Genomic DNA, 18,439 nt, shown 5'->3' with positions numbered 1-18,439 from the left:
TAGTAGTAGTAGTAGTAGTGGTAGTAGTAGTAGAAGTAGTAGTAGAAGTAGTTGTAGTAGAAGTAGTAGTAGAAGTAGTAGTAGAAGTAGTTGTAGTAGTAGTAGTAGTAGGAGTAGTAGTAGTAGAAGTAGTAGTAGTAAGAGTAGTAGTAGTAGTAGTAGTAGTAGTAGTAGTAGTAGGAGTAGTAGTAGTAGAAGTAGTAGTAGTAGTAGTAGTAGTAGTAGTAGGAGTAGTAGTAGTAGTAGTAGTAGTAGTAGTAGTAGTAGTAGTAGTAGTAGCAGCAGCAGTAGTAGTAGTAGTAGTAGTAGTAGGAGTAGTAGTAGTAGTAGTAGTAAGAGTAGGAGTAGTAGTAGTAGTAGTAGTAAGAGTAGTAGTAGTAGTAGTAGTAGTAGTAGTAGTAGTAGTAGTAGTAGCAGCAGCAGTAGTAGTAGTAGTAGTAGTAGTAGGAGTAGTAGTAGTAGTAGTAGTAGTAGTAGGAGTAGTAGTAGTAGTAGTAGTAAGAGTAGTAGTAGTAGTAGTAGTAGTAGTAGTAGTAGTGGTAGTAGTAGTAGAAGTAGTAGTAGAAGTAGTAGTAGTAGTAGTAGTAGTAGCAGAAGTAGTTGTCGTAGTAGAAGTAGTAGTAGTAAGAGTAGTAGTAGTAGTAGTAGTAGTAGTAGTAGTAGTAGTAGTAGTAGGAGTAGTAGTAGTAGTGGTAGTAGTAGTAGAAGTAGTAGTAGAAGTAGTTGTAGTAGTAGTAGTAGTAGTAGTAGAAGTAGTTGTAGTAGTAGTAGTAGTAGTAGTAGTAGTAGTGGTAGTAGTAGTAGTAGTAGTAGTAGTAGTAGCAGAAGTAGTTGTCGTAGTAGAAGTAGTAGTAGTAAGAGTAGTAGTAGTAGTAGTAGTAGTAGTAGTAGTAGTAGTAGTAGGAGTAGTAGGAGTAGTAGTAGTAGTGGTAGTAGTAGTAGTAGTAGTAGTAGTAGTAGTAGTAGTAGTAGTAGTAGGAGTAGTAGTAGTAGTGGTAGTAGTAGTAGAAGTTGTAGTAGTTGTAGTAGTAGCAGTAGAATTAGTAGTTGTAGTTGTTGGAGTAGTAGTTGTAGCAGAAGTAGTAGTACATGTATTTGCATATATTGTCTTACAGGTCCCCCTCACTTCGAGAACATCCCCCAGAACCAGAGCACGACTACTGGAACCACGATCACCCTACACTGTGACGTCAACAGCGTACCTCCCGCCACCGTCACGTGGATCTACCCTCACGTGCGTACACCGCGTGCACAGTATCATTGACGCAGCAGCACGGCATGTAGGGTTGTCTCCCCTTCTCTACGGGGATGGAGGCCTTTTTGTAGGGACTTGACGTTTGTACAGATTTGCTGTTCATATTTTTTGTCATACAGACTTGTTGCCATTTTCTATAAACAAGTTGGACTAGGTGCCAAGAGCGAGTGATGTTCGTTTTCGAAGTAGAAAAGCTTGGTCACACCGTTGCCATTTCTGTACAGGCATTCAAGTCTTTCTTTCACGGAGTCGTTTAAACTGACGCGAGGGCCATGTTTCATTGGTGGAACCACACCTCCTCCAACCAACTGATCATTGAAAGTTCTCTCGATTATTACATTAATCACAACCCCACACACCCCACCCCCACCCCCACAGCCCATTAAGCAGCCCGACTAAGACACTCATCGGCTAAGCCGCCCTGGTCACCACAATAACCTCGTTAAACCGCCCCTCCACTTTCCACACCCCCGTCAAGCTCCCTCAAGCTTCTTTACGCACCCGACCCGTGAAGATCGGGGGTAGAATAGGTCTTCAGCAACCCATGTTTGCTGTAAAAGGCGACTGTACTTGTCGTAAGAGGCGACTAACGGGATAGGGTAGTCAGGCTAGCTGACTTGGTTAATGCATGTCATCGTATCTCAGTTGTGTGGATCGATGCTCTTGATGTCAGTGACTGGATTGTCTGGTCCAGACTCGATTATTGACAGACCGCCGTTATATAGCTGGAATATTGGTGAGTGCGGCGTGAAACGACAATCAAACAATGGCCACCACCCACCCGCCAACCCACCCGGACAACGCCCACACACCCGTTAAAACCTCTTCACCACTACGTACCTCCCGATAAACCAACCCCACAAACCTGAAGACGCAACTGTTGGGTCGTTCATCAACGTTCACTTTCAATCACGTTCATCAATAGTCCGGATGAACAAATGATGTTCAAACATGTTGGATATGTACAATTTCCGAACTATCAGGGTTTTGCTATTCCAGAATGACAGCCACCCCCGGTTCAACGTCAAAGTCAACACTGACAACTCCATCACGATCAACAATGCTGACAACGAGAACGAAGGCGTGTATACCTGCATAGCTCGCAACCAATATGGCGTCATCCAGACCAAAGCGAGGCTACAGATCGTCCGTGAGTAAGCCCTGGCGTTAATTGGAGTGGGTGTGTTGGCTTCAGCGCAGCTTTTAGAATTTTCACGAATTTTATATTTAGTGGTATTTTTAATTGTATGACATTTGACAAAGGTTGTACTTTAAATAGAACGGTACTTTACCTACAATGGTATTTACACAGGAAGGTATTTTGAACAATGGTACATAACGTAGAATAGTATTTGCCATTGAATGGTAGTATACATAGAGACAAAGTGTACATAGAGAGGCATTTGCCAAAGAGGCTTATTTTAACAGAGGTATATGCATAGTGAGGTATTGTTTATAGAGGTATTGTACATAAAGAGGTACTGTTCACACAGAGGTGTTATACATTGAATGGTATACATGTATCGCACTGCAGAGGATACCCGTAAAGATCAAGGGTAGAATAAGTCTTCAGCAACCCAAACTTGTCATAAGAGGCGACCATGCTTGTCGTAAAAGGCGACTAACGGGATCGGGTGGTCAGGCTCGGTGACTTGGTTGATGCATGTCATCGATCCCAATTGCGTGGATCGATGCGCATGATGTTAATTACTGGATTGTCTGGTCCAGACTCGATTATTTCCAGACCGTCGTCATATAGCTGGAATATTGCTGAATGCGGCGTTAACCAACAAACAAACTAACCATAACATTTCTGTATCTGACTCATCTTCCCGAGGCAAGAGAGTTAACTGACTATAAAAGTCCAGTTTCCACCCTTACCGAACTAGGCTGGTATTATGGAGTTACATTTTGGCTGGACAAATGAGTCTATGCATAGTCCAATCAAAATCGCGGACCGAAATCGAAATCCGGTTCGTAAAGTGTCAAGCAGATTTCGGTCGACTGCAGGATTTGCAAAGCATGTGCACCGCTAACTCGTTGTCAACAGATATTTTCTAAATCTTTTCATGCTTTTAATCAAGATGCTCACGTGATTTGATGCATTTCGCGATGTAAGACTCGTTTTATCACAATACAGATCTTGATTATCAATCGCATCGTCTTGACTGGGCGCCACCGTTTTGTTTGAAGCAAATGCAAGTGATACGAGAGGTTGAATCTGATTGGTCAATAGGAGAGGCATAGAAAGGACATAACTCGTAATAGCCACTGGTGGCGCTACGATCGAGCCAAGGAATTCCAGCCTAGTTCGGCAAGGGTGGAAACTGGACTTTTATAGTCAGTTAACTCCCTTTCCTCGGGAAGATGTATCTGACTACTTGTGGGCAATATTTAGGTTTGGTGAGGTCTTACATTATTGTGGAGAAAATGACGCTGATGTTTTATTAACAATGTCGATCTCTTAACAACGAATGGAGAAACCAGGAGTTCCGTTCATATAAAACCTGTCTCGTCCTTTGTAGACAGTGTAGAGGTGACACTGACCCCTACTAGCACCTCCCTGCAGACCAGCCCCGTTGTGTCCCTGGACTGCAAGACCACGGGAGACCCCACCCCCAACAGCACATGGTCCAAACTGGACTCGTCGATCGACAAGACCGACCCACGTTACATCACCCTCGGGGGGGACTTCCTGATCACGGGGGTGACTCCGGCCACACAGGACAAGGACTCTGGGGTATACATATGCACGGGGACGAACAGCATGTCCACCGTATCCAAGAAGGCTATAGGTGTGTTCTATGCGTGGAGCAGCGGAACTGTTGCATTTGTGTACTGTTGCGGTATTGTTGCTATTCTTTTGCCATATTATTGCTGTACCATTGCGGTGGTCTGAAGTGCACTTATCATCGGGTGGTGCAGCCGCCTAACTGATGCTAACACAACACTCCAACGCCCACGCGAACCGTCCGTGCCCTACTCCCGCGCCCACGCCACGCGTACACGTTATGCTCCCACGTCTACACCACACGCCCACACAACACTCCAACGCCCACGCGACACGTCCACGCCACGCCTCCACGCCCCCGCTACACGTACACGTCACGCTCCGACGCCCACACCATACGCCCACACAGCACGCCACACGCCCACTCCACACGTCCATGCCCAACTCCCACGCCCACGCTACACTTACATGTCACGCTCCCACGCCCATACCACACGCCTACGCCACACGTCCACGCCGGCATCACACGCCAAGATCACACATCCACACAATACGTCCACGACGCACACATGCGGGCCACGAACCCACGCCACAGGTCCATGCCACATGCTAACACCACACGTCCACGCCACACGACAACACCATACGTCCAAGCCACACAAATGCACGCCACGCACCCAACGTCCACGTCCACGCCACACGTCCATGCCCCCTTCCCACACACAGCCCCACGCCCACGCTACATGTACACGCCACGCTTTCACGCCCACATCATACGCCCGCACCACACCCTCACGCCCACGCCATATTCCCACGCCCACGCCACATTCCCACGCCCACGCCACGCCACAGGACTACGTCACGCTCCCACGCCATCGTCACACGCCTACGCCCACGACACACATACACGCCTACGCCCACGTCCAAGCCACACGTGCACGCATCACGCCCACAGCCACGACCACGCCCATGCCACCTATCCATGCCACAGTCTTGTGTTGGTTGCCGTCGGTTGATGGTATAATTCACTTTTTTTACTGGGCCTCATCCAGAATTCGTTAAACTGAATTTGCTTAGAGTTACTTCCCTTCGTAAATCCACACTAGAAATAAATGTGTAATAATTCATGTTCGCCAACTTTAACTGCACCCAAAACATTGTTATTCCATGACACAACAACAAGCAACACGCTGTACCCCGACACCAGTTGGCTTATCACAAAATTACACGATGTGGAACAGTTTAGGATATACACAGACTAAAAAACAAGTTCTTGTAATTTTCAGTTTACAAAGAAGTTCCGGTCGTGGACTGCTCGACTACGTTCCAGACATGCACAGGGCCCATTGGCGTTGCTTGTGGGTCAGTATTTTACCTGTATCTAAAGCTTGTGGGTCAGTATTTTATCTGTATCTAAAGCTTGTGGGTCAGTATTTTACCTGTATCTAAAGCTTGTGGGTCAGTATTTTATCTGTATCTAAAGCTTGTGGGTCAGTATTTTATCTGTATCTAAAGCTTGTGGGTCAGTATTTTACCTGTATATAAAGCTTATAGGTCAGTATTTTACCTGTATCTAAAGCTTGTGGTCAGTATTTTACCTGTATCTAAAGCTTGTGGGTCAGCATTTTACCTTATCTAAAGCTTGTGGGTCAGTATTTTATCTGTATCTAAAGCTTGTGGGTCAGTATTTTATCTGTATCTAAAGCTTGTGGGTCAGTATTTTACCTGTATCTAAAGCTTGTTGGTCAGTATTTTACCTGTATCTAAAGCTTGTGGGTCAGTATTTTACCTGTATCTAAAGCTTGTGGGTCAGTATTTTATCTGTATCTAAAGCTTGTGGGTCAGTATTTTACCTGTATCTAAAGCTTATAGGTCAGTATTTTACCTGTATCTAAAGCTTGTTGTCAGTATTTTACCTGTATCTAAAGCTTGTGGGTCAGTATTTTACCTTGTCTAAAGCTTGTGGGTCAGTATTTTACCTGTATCTAAAGCTTGTGGGTCAGTATTTTACCTGTATCTAAAGCTTGTGGGTCAGTATTTTACCTGTATCTAAAGCTTGTTGGTCAGTATTTTACCTGTATCTAAAGCTTGTGGGTCAGTATTTTACCTGTATCTAAAGCTTATAGGTCAGTATTTTACCTGTATCTAAAGCTTGTGGGTCAGTATTTTACCTGTATCTAAAGCTTGTGGGTCAGTATTTTATCTGTATCTAAAGCTTGTGGGTCAGTATTTTATCTGTATCTAAAGCATGTGGGTCAGTATTTTATCTGTATCTAAAGCTTGTGGGTCAGTATTTTATCTGTATCTAAAGCTTGTAGGTCAGTATTTTACCTTATCTAAAGCTTGTTGGTCAGTATTTTATCTGTATCTAAAGCTTGTGGGTCAGTATTTTACCTGTATCTAAAGCTTGTGGGTCAGTATTTTACCTGTATCTAAAGCTTGTGGGTCAGTATTTTATCTGTATCTAAAGCTTGTGGGTCAGTATTTTATCTGTATCTAAAGCTTGTGGGTCAGTATTTTACCTGTATCTAAAGCTTATAGGTCAGTATTTTACCTGTATCTAAAGCTTGTTGGTCAGTATTTTACCTGTATCTAAAGCTTGTGGGTCAGTATTTTACCTGATCTAAAGCTTGTGGGTCAGTATTTTACCTGTATCTAAAGCTTGTTGGTCAGTATTTTACCTGTATCTAAAGCTTGTGGATCAGTATTTTACCTGTATCTAAAGCTTGTGGGTCAGTATTTTATCTGTATCTAAAGCTTGTGGGTCAGTATTTTACCTGTATCTAAAGCTTGTGGGTCAGTATTTTACCTGTATCTAAAGCTTGTGGGTCAGTATTTTATCTGTATCTAAAGCTTGTGGGTCAGTATTTTATCTGTATCTAAAGCTTGTGGGTCAGTATTTTACCTGTATCTAAAGCTTGTGGGTCAGTATTTTACCTGTATCTAAAGCTTGTGGGTCAGTATTTTATCTGTATCTAAAGCTTGTGGGTCAGTATTTTATCTGTATCTAAAGCTTGTAGGTCAGTATTTTACCTGTATCTAAAGCTTGTTGGTCAGTATTTTATCTGTATCTAAAGCTTGTTGGTCAGTATTTTACCTGTATCTAAAGCTTGTGGGTCAGTATTTTACCTGTATCTAAAGCTTGTGGGTCAGTATTTTATCTGTATCTAAAGCTTGTGGGTCAGTATTTTACCTGTATGTAAAGCTTGTGGGTCAGTATTTTATCTGTATCTAAAGCTTGTGGGTCAGTATTTTACCTGTGTCTAAAGCTTGTGGGTCAGTATTTTACCTGTTTCTAAAGCTTGTGGGTCAGTATTTTATCTGTGTCTAAAGCTTGTGGGTCAGTATTTTACCTGTATCTAAAGCTTGTGGGTCAGTATTTTACCTGTATCTAAAGCTTGTGGGTCAGTATTTTACCTGTGTCTTAAGCTTAATTAGAAGCCTACATTTAATGGAGTGTTGAAACTGGGTTTGGGGGCGTCAAGGGACCATACAACAGTTACCTACACGCATTGTCTTTCCCTCATGGTCAATGTGAACCATGACTCTACAGCTCGCCGGTCCGGGCTGCTAAGTCAAGGAGTGAGGGTCTGACGATGGTCTAACTCTCCCTATAAGCATTCATGTACTGGCGCGCACACACAAGGATTAACACAACACAAGGTTTGATACTCAGATAAATTTACAAAGCTTTCAGTCCATGATAGCGATTCCTCTCGGTCAACTGCAAAGCCCGCACTACACTGCTAGTGTTGAAGGTATATTTTAAAAGTGTTCGAGTCTGACCCGCGTTTGCCACGTGTGAGGTGAGGTGAGGTGAAATTGGGTTTAACTTCACGTCCAAGATTATTGCACTTATATAGCGACGTGCCTCACGTGTGTGTGTACTAGTCCGGACTGATGGCGATTTATAGTGCTAGCTCACTGAGCTGCCATGCCGCAGTTTAAATGAATACCCCACTCAGACACAGTATACTGACTACGAGCCTACCAGTCCTTGTTTTAGCCCCTTAATGCTTAAAGCCACAGTTTAACATGGATACCCCATTCAGACACACCATACTGACAACGAGCCGACCAGTCCTTGTTTTAGCCCCTTAATGCTTAATACTGCAGTTTAACATGAATACCCAACTCAGAAACAGTATACTGACTCCGAGCCGACCATAAATCGGCTTCAGTCCGGACTAGTACGAGCAGCCACACAAACACACACGTACATAAACGTCGCTATATATGTGCAATAATCTTTGACGCGACGTTAAACCCCATTTCACCTCATACCACCTTCTTGATGAGCGGGTGAGTATGTCACTAATTTCTTACTCAACTTGAACCAATTTTAGAAGAACCTGTAAACGTTTGAAACCTGAGTAGGGTCTCATTGGTGTGTTTTATCCCCCAGCGCCAAGTGCCCTGCAGGCTGTGCTTCCACGCCAGGAATGCTGTTTGGATATAAAGATTATACAGCAGTAAGATTTTAAGTTCCAACACCACCTCCTTGGTGTGGCTTGTGGCGTGTGGCGTGCGGCGTGTGGGGTGTGGGGTGTGGGGTGTGGCGTGTGGCATGGGACTTGTGGCCTGTGATTGTGGCGTGTTGTGCGTGCGGCGTGTGGGGTGTGGTTTGTAGCCAGTGGGGAGTGGCTTGTGGCATGGGACTTGTGGCGGGTGACGTGCGGCGTGTGGGGTGTGGCCTGTGGCCTGTGGTCTGTGGCCTGTGGTATGGGACTTGTGGGGTGTGACTTGTGGCGTGCGGGGTATGGCTTGTGGCAGGTGGGGTGTGGCTTGTGGCAGGTGGAGTGTGGCTTGTGGCCAGTGGGTTGTGGCATGTGGCCTGTGGCGTGTGACTTGTGGCGTGTGGGGTGTGGCTTGTGGCGTGCGGGGTATGGCCTGTGGCGTGTGACTTGTGGCGTGTGGCTTGTGGCCAGTGGAGTGTGGCTTGTGGCCAGTGGGTTGTGGCATGTGGCCTGTGGCTTGTGACTTGTGGCGTGTGGGGTGTGGCTTGTGGCGTGCGGGGTATGGCTTGTGGCCTGTGGCGTGTGACTTGTGGCGTGTGGCTTGTGGCCAGTGGAGTGTGGCTTGTGGCCAGTGGGTTGTGGCATGTGGCCTGTGGCGTGTGACTTGTGGCGTGTGGGGTGTGGCTTGTGGCGTGCGGGGTTTGGCTTGTGGCCTGTGGCGTGTGACTTGTGGCGTGTGGGGGGTGGCTTGTGGCCAGTAGGGTGTGGCTTGTGGCCAGTGGGGTGTGGCTTGTGGCGTGTGGCGTGTGGCGTGAGGCATGTGGCGTGTGACGCGTGGTGTGTGGCTTTTGAGGATGTAGATCCCTGTGGTTCCAGGTTCGGACTCGTCTTGTGTAAGAGGCGACTTAAAGGATTGGGTTATCCGGCTCGGTGACTAAGTTGATGCATGCCAGCATATGACAGTTGCATAGATCGATGCCCATGATGTCAATCACAGGATTGCCTGGTCCAGACTCGATTATTTACAGACTGCCGTCATATATTTCAGTTTGAACATTGCTGAATGCGGCGTTAAACAACAAACAAACAAACAAAAACATACATGGTTACAAATCCGAAAAACAAATACACAATCTGACCAGATTTTATTCCGTCGTCAGAACTCCGGACTGTGCCAAGCCGCTATCCAATCAGGAGCTGTGACTGACGCCGGCGGGTGGGTCACGTGGTCTATGAGAGATGGATCGTACCTGAATTTCCAGGGGGTGACACAGAACGGCATCACCAGTACCGCGTGAGTAAACCAAATCTGGCGTCCTCGTTAATCAGTGTTTATGATCGGATTAGAGCATAATAATGATAAATTATCATAAATGTGTGAGTGAGTTCAAATTTAACGCCACACCGGCATTATTGCAGCGATAGTGACGAAAACAAGTGTTTTTGTATATAGGAGTGCGTCATAAATACAAAGTTCATATAAAAGCACATTTGTCAAACATATTTTAACACAACAATATTATTATGACAGAACTGTTTGATATGCATTTTTTAGAAGTTGATGGATGACAAAGTAGACACAATTTATGGATAACTTATGGTTGTAAAATAAAAAAGTTGTTATCTATAAATTGTGTCTATTTTGTTATTTACAACTGTTTAAAACACGGTCTATACGCCATCAGTAACCAAAGCTAGGCCACTTCGCTGGGACTGTTGGTTGCATTCGTGACCAACTCGTGTTATTCCGGGACAAGCCGAATAGCGACTCGTGCCCCTCTCGTGGCCATTTTTGCAACCGGGTTCCGTCTTTGCGCAAACGGGCATACCTAAAACAATTGTCAACTCGTTGTGTAATAGTTCACACATATTTCCCCGTATATTATATATATATTAGATACAATTTAAAGCAGATCTGGACGTGGTGACTTATACAGTATGTTTGAACACATTTAACTGTGTCTTGGGTATATTTTTAGATGCAAGACACATGTAAAATCAAATATTATTTCTGAGGGATTCTTTGAAAAAGAACTTGAAATCATACGCGCATTCTGATTGGTTTGTCGTATTTTCGCACATAACATTCATCGATAGGGGGACGAGTCTTCTTGCAGGTTACGGAAAGGGGCGAGAGGTGACGAATGTGTTGGTTGGTGGTAAATGTCATTAATGATTTAAAATGGCGTTGGGTCTAAACACAGTCCATGTTGTTGAGTGTACAAGCTTCAGTGTGGGGCACAAGAGCCTTCAAAGAAAAGCAACCATTAACATCCTGGTTAGAATTGATATTCAGCAACCCATGCTTGTCGCAAGAGGCGACTAGGTGGTCAGGCTCTGTAACTTGGTTGATACATATCCCACCGTATCCCAATTGCATAGATCGATGTTCATGATGTCAATCACTGGATTGTCTGGCCCAGAGAGATCACAAGCTTGTAGCTGGAATATTGCTGAGTACGGCAACAAAAAACAAAAACAATAAAGAACCCTGTGTATCCCGTCAGCTAAAAAAACGAATAAAACGTCTTTATTATGACAGCCACTCGCAATTAGTGCACGTGTACCGCAACGTTCATACAAGTGTGTGTGTGTGTGTGTGCGTGCGTGTGTGTGTGTGTGTGTGTGTGTGTGTGTGTGTGTGTGTGTGTGTGTGTGTGTGTGTGTGTGTGTGTGTGTGTGTGTGTGTGTGTGTGTGTGTGTGTGTGTGTGTGTGTGTACGCGTGCGTGCGTGTGTGGCTGGCTGGCTGGCTAATTGTACTGGTCCGGACTAATGCCGGTTTTATAATGCAAGCCCACTGCGATACAACCTCGAGCGTGCCAGCCCTCTGTGTTATCCCCTATATACCGAGCACAAGACAGGGTAACAATAAGTACCATCTTATGACGTCAAGTGAATGAAGTTAGGTATTGATAGTGTTCAACTTTGGTGAGTGAGTGAGTGAGTATGGATTTACGCCGTTTCAGAATTATTCCAGCAATAATCCACCAATATTCCAGCAATAATCCACCAATATTCCAGCAATAATCCACCAATATTCCAGCAATAATCCACCAATATTCCAGCAATATCACGGCGCCAGACACAAACACATACATTTCGGCTTCACACGTTATACCAATGTGGGGAATCGAATGCATGGATTCGACGTGACGAGCGAATGCTTTAACCTCACCATCCTGCACTTACCAACGATGTCTTGTATGTTCAGGGAGTCAATAAGACAGCTTCATGAAAAGCTACATGACCTCCAGAAATCACTATTCTTGTCTTGCTCTATTTCAGGACTGGTCCGATCCATGCGGCAGCGACCGTGTTTGTTTGAAATAAACGTCATTTACAAACGTCGTTCAGAGTTGCATAATTTGTTTAAAATTTCAATACGATATTGGTTCAACGACTGATCTAACCATAGCGTGCATACTTCCTTTCAATAAGTTTAAGAGGAATTTAAAATTTTGTGGTGAACTATTGCGAACGTCTATTCTTGGTACAAGCGATATTACATGGCCATGACTCGTTTATTCCTAAATGCAATATTACAGCTAAATGACGGCGGCCTGTAGAAACAATCGAGCCTTGACCAGAGACAATCCAGTGATTGATACTGTGAACAACGATCCAAGCTGTTTGGGTACGTTGACACGCCATCAACCATGACATGATCACCAAGCCTGACCACCCAGAATAGGTTGGTAGGGAACAATCCCCACGAGTCGGACACTTGGGAGCGCGAACGACCGTAATAACAGGTAACCACTGTATGAAGTCCCATGGCGTCAGAAGGACACCAGTCCTGTCTGGTTCTGGGCGGTCGGGTAGCCTAGTGGTTAAAGCGTTCGCTCGTCACTCCAAAGACCCGGGTTCGATTCCCGAGATGGGTACAATGTGTGAAGCCCATTTCCGGTGTCCCCCGCCGTGATATTGCTTGAATATTGTTAAAAGCGGCGTAAAACCATAGTCACTCACTCACTGTCTGGTTGTATGTCCGAAACGGATCATCGGTTTCAGTGAGGAAGTGAATTGGGCTGAATGCCATTTTGAACAGTTACGATTTCGGTTTTAGCACGGCGTGTCGGCTTGATGTCGGGGGAGGGCTGCAGCACTGTTTGTTTGTTTGTTTGTTTGTTGTTTAACGCCGCCCTCAGCTATATGAGAGCGATCTGTTAATAATCGAGTCTGGACCAGAAATTCCAGTGATTGATATCATGAGCATCGATCAACGCCATTGGGATACGATTACATGCATCAACCAAGTCAGCGAGCCTGACCACCCGTTCCCGTTTGTTGGCCCTTACCACAACCATAGTCGCCTTTTACGGCAAGCATGGGTTGCTGGAGACCTATTCTACCCCGGATCATCAGGGGTAGCGCAGGTCATGAATTGAGGCAAGACGATTACAACTTTAGTGAAACCCACGAGCGCAGGTGTGGTGTGGACAAACCTGGAAGCATGCTCAGTTCGAGTCTGAGATTCTCACCCGCGGTCAAAACGACTGGTGTCCTGCACGTCAAAGGGAGACAACTCGTGTCGGTGAATTGGGGCCCTTTTACATGACGAGGTCCAAGCTCCTCACACCGCTTGTTACATTCCCGGTATCACCATGTCCAAGCGGCCATTACTGGTATCTTGACCATTTAACCTCAAACCCAGAATTTGGTGATATTAATTTTATTGTGTATGTCTTTGAGAGTGTCATTTTTGTTGATTGGGAAATGGTCTACGACTGACTTTCTATGATTCTGATGAGTTGTCGTTTGTTTGTTTGTTGCATAAGATTGGTGAGAGCTTTCAGATCAACTTCCCCCTTGCATTTACTCTAAACTAAATACATGCTAGTTGAAATGATATTTGTCTGCTGAGATATTGGGGACGTTCCTGTTATGAAATTAATTTTCAAAATTTGACTTAGAATCACTGCGTAAATCGGCCCTCACGGTAGGTGATAATATTCCGCAACTCATTGTTTAGGGTAGGAACTTATTCAAACTCAGATATATGCATCAGCCACAAATGAAATGCTGGTCTGGTTCTGTTCCACTGTTATAAAGACAGTCCCGAGGGGATCACTGATGACCATTTTTTAGTCAGACGGTGATGAAACGGACATAAAATCTTCTCATGTCTCGGACGCTTCATCAACGGAGGCAGGGCTTGTGCATGTTTGGTTTGTTTGTTTGTTTTGTCACCCAGCAATATTCCAGCTATATAACGGCGGTCTGTAAATAATCGAGTATTGACCAGACAATCCACTGATTGACATCATATGCATCGATCTACGCAATAGGGATCGATGACATGCCTCAACCAAGTCAGCCAGCCTGACCTCCCGATCCCGTTCTAAAGGCGCCTCTCACGACAAGCATAGTCGCCTTTTACGGCAAGCATGGGTTGCTGAAGACCTATTCTACCCCGGATCTTCACAGGTTGCTTGTAATTGAGTCGGTCACGACTGTCAAAATGGTGAAAAAGCATCGCTGTTCTCAGGGCTGAAATGGGTCCACTGGCTGCCAGGGGCCACATCCTTGATGGATGCAATGGCCGCGCGTGATATGTTAGACTAACATCTAGTCTCTGAAATGAACATATCGTACAGAAATAACAGTTGTTCAGTTATCTTAATAAAATTATAATGAAAGGGAGCTCAGTGACTCATTTTCAGGTCCTGATACTACAGTAATCTAGACTTGCCAAACATTATAGACTTGCATGGGCTGTATTTGTAAGACAGACTAGTGATATGCGACCGTACGTCGTGTCATGAGCTGTGCGGTGTGAGACGGGACTTCTGAGGCTTCTGGATTGTTGGCCAGAAACACGGGTTGTTGGCTGTGAGAGGTTGAGGGTTGTGGGTTGTGGGTTGTTGGTTGTGAGTGAGTAAGTATGGCTTTACGCCGCTTTTAGCAATATTCCAGCTGTATTACGGCGGGGGACACCAGAAATGGGCTTCACACATTGTACCCATATCGGGAATCAAACCCGGGTCTTTGGCGTGACGAGCGAACGCTTTAACCACTAGGCTACCCGACCGCCCGATGTTGGTTGTTGGAAGTGCAATGATGACTGATGCCCGAGAGGTGTGGATTGAGGTCCCTGATACGAGGGTTGCGGACCACTGGGAACTGTGAGACACAGGTTGTGAGACGTGAGACACAGGTTATGTGACGTGAGACACAGGTTGTGTGACGTGAGACACAGGTTATGTGACGTGAGACACAGGTTATGTGACGTGAGACACAGGTTGTGAGACGTGAGACACAGGTTATGTGACGTGAGACACAAGTTATGTGACATGAGACACAGGTTGTGAGACGTGAGACACAGGTTATGTGACATGAGACACAGGTTGTGTGACGTGAGACACAGGTTGTGTGACGTGAGACACAAGTTATGTGACGTGAGACACAGGTTATGTGACGTGAGACACAGGTTGTGAGACGTGAGACACAGGTTATGTGACGTGAGACACAGGTTATGTGACGTGAGACACAGGTTATGTGACGTGAGACACAGGTTATGTGACGTGAAACACAGGTTATGTGAGGTGAAACACAAGTTATGTGACGTGAAACACGGGTTGTGAGACGTGAGACACAGGTTATGTGACGTGAAACACAAGTTATGTGACGTGAGATACGGGTTGTGAGACGTGAGACACAGGTTATGTGACGTGAAACACAAGTTATGTGACGTGAGACACAGGTTATGTGACGTGAAACACAAGTTATGTGACGTGAGACACAGGTTATGTGACGTGAAACACAGGTTATGTGACGTGAAACACGGGTTGTGAGACGTGAGACACAGGTTATGTGACGTGAAACACACGTTATGTGACGTGAGATACGGGTTGTGAGACGTGAGACACAGGTTGTGAGACGTGAGATACAGGTTATGTGACGTGAAACACAGGTTATGTGACGTGAGACACAGGTTGTGATGCGTGAGACACGGGTTGTGAAACATGAGACACAGGTTGTGAGACGTGAGACACGGGTTGTGAGACGTGAGACACAGGTTGTGAGACGTGAGACACAGGTTATTTGACGTGGAACACAAGTTATGTGACGTGAAACACAAGTAATGTGACGTGAAACACAGGTTGTGAGACGTGAGACACAGGTTATGTGACGTGAGACACAGGTTGTGTGACGTGAGACACAGGTTGTGTGACGTGAGACACAGGTTGTGTGACGTGACACACAGGTTATGTGACGTCAGACACAGGTTGTGTGACGTGAGACACAGGTTGTGAGACGTAAGACACAGGTTATGTGACGTGAGACACAGGTTGTGAGACGTGAGACACGGGTTGTGAGACTTGAGACACAGGTTATGTGACGTGAGACACAGGTTGTGTGACGTGAGACACAGGTTGTGTGACGTGAGACACAAGTTATGTGACGTGAGACACAGGTTATGTGACGTGAGACACAGGTTGTGAGACGTGAGACACAGGTTATGTGACGTGAGACACAGGTTGTGTGACGTGAGACACAGGTTGTGAGACGTGAGACACAGGTTATGTGACGTGAGCCACAGGTTGTGTGACGTGAGACACAGGTTGTGAGACGTGAGACACAGGTTATGTGACGTGAGACACGGGTTGTATGAAGTGAGACACAGGTTGTGTGACATGAGACACGGGTTGTGTGACGTGAGACACAGGTTGTGTGACATGAGACACGGGTTATGTGACGTGAGACACGGGTTCTGTGACGTGAGACACAGGTTGTGAGACGTGAGACACAGGTTGTGAGACGTGAGACACGGGTTGTGTGACGCGAGACACCGGTTGTGTGACATGAGACACGGGTTGTGAGACGTGAGACACAGGTTGTGAGACGTGAGACACGGGTTGTGAAACGTGAGACACGGGTTGTGGGACGTGAGACACGTTATGTGACGTGAGACACAGGTTATGTGACGTGAGACACAGGTTATGTGATGTGAGACACGGGTTGTGTGAAGTGAGACACAGGTTGTGTGACATGAGACACGGGTTGTGTGACGTGAGACACAGGTTGTGTGACATGAGACACAGGTTGTGTGACGTGAAACACGGGTTGTGAGACGTGAGACACCGGTTGTGAGACGTGAGACACAGGTTGTGAGACGTGAGACACAGGTTGTGTGACGTGAGACACGGGTTGTGTGACGTGAGACACAGGTTGTGAGACGTGAGACACAGGTTGTGAGACGTGAGACACGGGTTGTGAGACGTGAGACACGGGTTGTGTGACGTGAGACACGGGTTGTGAGACGTGAGACACAGGTTGTGAGACGTGAGACACGGGTTGTGAGACGTGAGACACGGGTTGTGTGACGTGAGACACAGGTTGTGTGACATGAGACACGGGTTGTGGCACGTGAGACACAGGTTGTGAGACGTGAGATACGGGTTGTGATGCGTGAGACACAGGTTGTGAAACGTGAGACACGGGTTATGTGACGTGAGACACAGGTTGTGTGGCGTGAAACACAGGTTGTGAGGCGTGATACTTGTGCTGTGGGACGTCAATTGAAGGTTTACGGGTTGTGAGACGTGAGACACAGGTTGTGTGACGTGAGGCACCGGTTGTGTGACATGAGACACGGGTTGTGAGACGTGAGACACAGGTTGTGAGACGTGAGACACGGGTTGTGAAACGTGAGACACAGGTTGTGGGACGTGAGACAGGTTATGTGACGTGAGACACAGGTTATGTGATGTGAGACACAGGTTATGTGACGTGAGACACGGGTTGTGTGAAGTGAGACACAGGTTGTGTGACATGAGACACGGGTTGTGTGACTTGAGACACAGGTTGTGTGACATGAGACACGGTTTGTGTGACGTGAAACACGGGTTGTGAGACGTGAGACACCGGTTGTGAGACGTGAGACACGGGTTGTGAGACATGAGACACGGGTTGTGAGACGTGAGACACCGGTTGTGAGACGTGAGACACAGGTTGTGAGACGTGAGACACGGGTTGTGAGACGTGAGACACGGGTTGTGTGACGTGAGACACAGGTTGTGTGACATGAGACACGGGTTGTGGGACGTGAGACACAGGTTGTGAGACGTGAGAAACGGGTTGTGATGCGTGAGACACAGGTTGTGAAACGTGAGACACGGGTTATGTGACGTGAGACACGGGTTCTGTGACGTGAGACACAGGTTGTGTGACATGAGACACAGGTTGTGTGACGTGAGACACGGGTTGTGTGACGTGAGACACAGGTTGTGTGACATGAGACACGGGTTGTGTGACGTGAAACACAGGTTGTGAGGCGTGATACTTGTGCTGTGGGACGTCAGTTGAAGGTTTAAGGGTGGGGAGGGCTCAGCTAAATATGATACAGTCCCAAGACAAATCTCGATGGCCGTCATCCCCATCCCCACCCCGGTATACTAAATGACCAGTCCCTCAGTAAGTATTTGACAATGTATGCCAAGATGCTGCTAATTAATACATTGGTTTATTCAAACAAACTAAGATTGTCTGATGTCTCTCAATCTTGTCACGGCAGTCCTCTATAAATTATTCTTTAAAGTGCTGCTATATTTTAAACACTTTAAAACGCTCAAAATGTTTTTAAAAAATAATTTATGTTTTGACATCCACAGACTACTTTAAAGTAGTTTTATATTGATTTAGATGCAGTAATTTTACAATAACTTTGAAAACTGATCGTCTTGACACGGCGGACTATAACCAGGAATGTGTAAACATCGTAAATCTAAAGGCTTAGACGTCACTGCAAAAACGTCTTTTCATGCTGAACACAAAACGTACCTCGTCACTTGTCTCACAATGTATAGGTCCAAACATGTTTCGAAATGTGTTCAGCAGTTACACATGTTTAGCGTCTTAACGTGTTAAGATTGAATTCCAGTATTGTCCAGGGTATATTATATACACTGCATTCTGTTCAATCCCCCGATCACAGGATTTTTTAACGATATCATACAATCATATTCATGAACCAAACCAACCTTCAAGGTCGG

At 45.8% G+C, this 18,439-nt stretch overlaps 3 protein-coding genes across 3 annotated transcripts in view; 1 reads left to right on the top strand and 2 right to left on the bottom strand.

Annotated features, from left to right (window-relative positions):
* The window catches only part of LOC124151610 (basement membrane-specific heparan sulfate proteoglycan core protein-like), a 34,074-nt gene extending 22,282 nt beyond the window's left edge, over positions 1 to 11,792 (top strand). Inside the window, exons 11-17 of the mRNA XM_046524142.2 lie at positions 1,116 to 1,234; positions 2,255 to 2,405; positions 3,781 to 4,050; positions 5,273 to 5,348; positions 8,392 to 8,458; positions 9,604 to 9,737; positions 11,730 to 11,792. Coding sequence (XP_046380098.2) covers positions 1,116 to 1,234; positions 2,255 to 2,405; positions 3,781 to 4,050; positions 5,273 to 5,348; positions 8,392 to 8,458; positions 9,604 to 9,737; positions 11,730 to 11,769 — 857 coding nt within the window. The 3' untranslated portion in view covers positions 11,770 to 11,792. The remainder of the gene's footprint in view (positions 1 to 1,115; positions 1,235 to 2,254; positions 2,406 to 3,780; positions 4,051 to 5,272; positions 5,349 to 8,391; positions 8,459 to 9,603; positions 9,738 to 11,729) is intronic.
* A 2,668-nt stretch (positions 11,793 to 14,460) lies between these two features.
* On the bottom strand, positions 14,461 to 16,125 carry LOC125371994. The gene has a single exon (XM_048380769.1). It carries the CDS (start codon positions 16,123 to 16,125, stop codon positions 14,461 to 14,463), a length of 1,665 nt encoding a protein of 554 aa, XP_048236726.1.
* A 10-nt stretch (positions 16,126 to 16,135) lies between these two features.
* LOC124151592 (putative proline-rich protein 21) lies at positions 16,136 to 17,821 on the bottom strand. The gene has a single exon (XM_046524123.2). It carries the CDS (start codon positions 17,819 to 17,821, stop codon positions 16,136 to 16,138), a length of 1,686 nt encoding a protein of 561 aa, XP_046380079.2.
* Between the last annotated feature and the right edge of the window lie 618 nt (positions 17,822 to 18,439).

Source organism: Haliotis rufescens, unplaced genomic scaffold (assembly GCF_023055435.1).
Source record: "Haliotis rufescens isolate VD_foot unplaced genomic scaffold, xgHalRufe1.0.p SCAF_33, whole genome shotgun sequence".
Lineage (NCBI taxonomy): Eukaryota > Metazoa > Mollusca > Gastropoda > Lepetellida > Haliotidae > Haliotis > Haliotis rufescens.
Note: the sequence above shows the minus strand (reverse complement) of the source record. Positions and strands in the feature narration are given on the sequence as shown.